The sequence below is a fragment of the Dacryopinax primogenitus genome (assembly GCF_000292625.1).
Source record: "Dacryopinax primogenitus strain DJM-731 SS1 chromosome Unknown DACRYscaffold_16, whole genome shotgun sequence".
Classification (NCBI taxonomy): Eukaryota; Fungi; Basidiomycota; class Dacrymycetes; order Dacrymycetales; family Dacrymycetaceae; genus Dacryopinax; species Dacryopinax primogenitus.
Genome location: NW_024467213.1, coordinates 162,571 through 165,319, shown reverse-complemented (window position 1 = coordinate 165,319; position 2,749 = coordinate 162,571). Strand labels below are relative to the sequence as shown.

Genomic DNA, 2,749 nt, shown 5'->3' with positions numbered 1-2,749 from the left:
AATCTTAGCCACCGAGACGGACAACAAGATGGCAGCTTCAGCAGTGGATCCAAAGCCTATCCACAGGCTTGAGGAGTCACTGATCAACCGCATCGCTGCTGGCGAGGTATGTGTCGCGCAACATCGATTTGTACTAATGTCTAATGTATGCACAGATCATCCACAGACCTGCGAACGCTTTGAAAGAGCTACTCGAGAATGCTCTCGATGCGGGAGCAACGCAGATCAAGATCACGGCGAAGGATGGTGGGTTGAAGCTTCTGCAGATAGTAGATAACGGGTCGGGCATACGCGTGCGTCCCTTTTCCGACTTGCACATCACTGGTTAACGTTCATGCTAGAGGGCCGATCTTCCTCTGCTTGCAGCGCGATTCTGCACTTCGAAGCTCTCCACGTTCTCAGATCTATCGAAATTGCAAACGTACGGCTTCAGAGGGGAGGCACTCGCCAGCATCTCTCATGTTGCACATCTCAACGTGGTCACGAAGACCAGGGAGGACTCTTGCGCTTGGAGGTACGACCTAAATACTGTTTTACTTTTCGATACATTTTATATGCGTCTAAGAGCAAGTTATTCAGATGGTTTACTCGCACCTGCTAAAGCGGGCACGTCCGCTGACCCTAAGCCCTGCGCTGGTAACGATGGCACGACGATCGCCGTTCGTTTCTCCCCTATCCAGATCGACAAAGCTGACTCTGACGAAGGTCGAAGATATCTTCTACAACATACCCCTTGGACTGAGAGCACTCAAATCTCCTTCCGATGAATATGCGCGTATCCTGGACGTCGTCCAAAGATATGCTATACAACCCAAGCGTCTCCTTCCTGTGCAAGAAGGTATGAGTTCTTACCGTCTTCCTCTATTGGTATTGAACTCGACTTACCAGACTGGATCAAACACTGCCGATGTCTCGACTCCCTCCTCGCGGACCGTCAAGTCCGCCATCAAGACCATCTACGGCCCAAACGTTGCGAAAGAGCTGCTAGAGGCGCAAGCAGAAGCTGGGCCCGAGGACGAATTCGAGTGGCAAGCCGAAGCATGGCTCATAAGCGCCAACTATCACGCCAAGAAACCCGCGTTCTTGTTGTTTATCAACCGTGCGTGATTGGCGGCCTTCAGAGTGGATGCATGCTTACTTTCGACTAGATAGAGAGCGCGAGAGTCAAGAGAGCAGTTGAGATGTGTTGATACGCATACATTCGGCCAAGCAGCTCGGTCTGGCGTTCCGGGCCAGTCTGGATATCGATCCAAGCAAAGTCGATGTCAACGTCCATCCCACGAAGCGAGAAGTCCATTTTCTGGATGAAGAAGCTATCACCCAAAAGGTAGCCGATTCTATGCAAGTGGTGTTAGCGGCGAATGCCCAATCAAGAACCTTTCAATACCAGGTGAGGATTATTCTTCGCAATCCAATGATGGTTCTCATCGTCTCGATAGACTGTTCTCACCGGTCACCGTCCTTTCAAGTCACAGGGCAAGATGAAGCGCATTGACCTGCGAAAAGAGCAGATCGCCGCTGGGTCTGACGAGGACATGGAGAGAGAAGACGAACTCGAAGATGAGGAGAATGAGCAAGACCTGGACCTGGAACGGCCCAGGGCTGGGCCGTCCTCCTCTCTGAAACCGTCTCGCAAACCCTCTCAACCGTCGTACAAAAAATCCGAAACGATCTTAAGACGAGAACCTTGGACTCGATGTTCCCCGTTCTCCAAAGCAGCTCGGAATCTCAGTCGTCACAGCCAAATATGGAAATTGGGAAGAAAGAAAAAGCACCTGCTATCTCCGAGAGTCAATGTTTCTTGACTAGGGTGCGGGAGCTGAGGCAGCAGTGAAGAAGGCGAAGCATTCACGTACGGATTCCTCCTGTTGCCCTGCGATCCAGCTAATTGGAATAGACCTGGCAGAGATCATCGGCGAGCACACCTACGTGGGTATCGCATCGATGAGTCTGTGCCTCTCGCTGGTTCAATCATCCACCAAACTATTCCTGATCAATCACGCGGCTCTCTCGTACGTGTCACTTCAACTTCCAATTCCATTAGCTTATTTGATCACAGGGAGGAGCTTTTCTATCAGCTCGGGCTGATGTAATTCGGAAACATTGGGAAGCTGACTCTCGAGCCTGCGCCGAGTGTGGAGGAGCTCGTTAGGCTCGCTGTGGGTGCAGAGGCGGCTATCAAAGAGCAGGGGCTGAACCCCGGAAAGATCATTAAGGTGCGTCCCGCAGTGTGTCAACCACCACTCAACCTAACTGGCGCTGCTGCAGTCCATTCTCAAACCCATCATGCCTCAAAGAGGCATGCTGGCAGAATATTTCTCGCTCAAGATCACGTCTTCTGGTGAGGTGTCTACCCACTCCTCCTGCCCGGATACACGCCAAACCTCGACCGTCTCCCACTCTTCCTCATGCGTCTCGCGCCGCAAGTGAACTGGACGTCGGAATCCGAATGCTTCTCCACCTTCCTACGGGAGTTAGCTTATTTCTACGCCCCTGGTTCTGTTGTACGAGAGAAGGAAGCCCCTGCGCCGGAAGAGCAAGAGCAAGGGAAGAGGAAAGGCGAGGAGTGGCAGATCGAGCATGTGCTATTTCCCGCGTTCAGGAAGTATCTTGTACCTCCTCGAGGGCTGCTCGAGAGGGACATGGTGCAGGTTGCAGAGTTGAGGGACTTGTACAGGGTGTTTGAGCGATGTTAGGTTTCTCTTTGCGTTTTCATTAGGTCTCCTAATTCCTGTGTCGAATCCTCATT

General features: G+C 51.9%; 1 protein-coding gene across 1 annotated transcript; it reads left to right on the top strand.

The window, feature by feature from the left end:
• Positions 1 to 28: 28 nt before the first annotated feature.
• Positions 29 to 2,696, top strand: DACRYDRAFT_109945 (uncharacterized protein; the record flags this gene model as incomplete). The annotated part of the gene is made up of 13 exons (XM_040768972.1): positions 29 to 106; positions 156 to 293; positions 342 to 514; positions 566 to 659; positions 706 to 1,099; positions 1,153 to 1,163; positions 1,214 to 1,390; positions 1,440 to 1,698; positions 1,898 to 2,012; positions 2,060 to 2,089; positions 2,135 to 2,216; positions 2,269 to 2,341; positions 2,428 to 2,696. 13 exons carry the CDS (start codon positions 29 to 31, stop codon positions 2,694 to 2,696), a joined length of 1,893 nt encoding a protein of 630 aa, XP_040626122.1.
• Between the last annotated feature and the right edge of the window lie 53 nt (positions 2,697 to 2,749).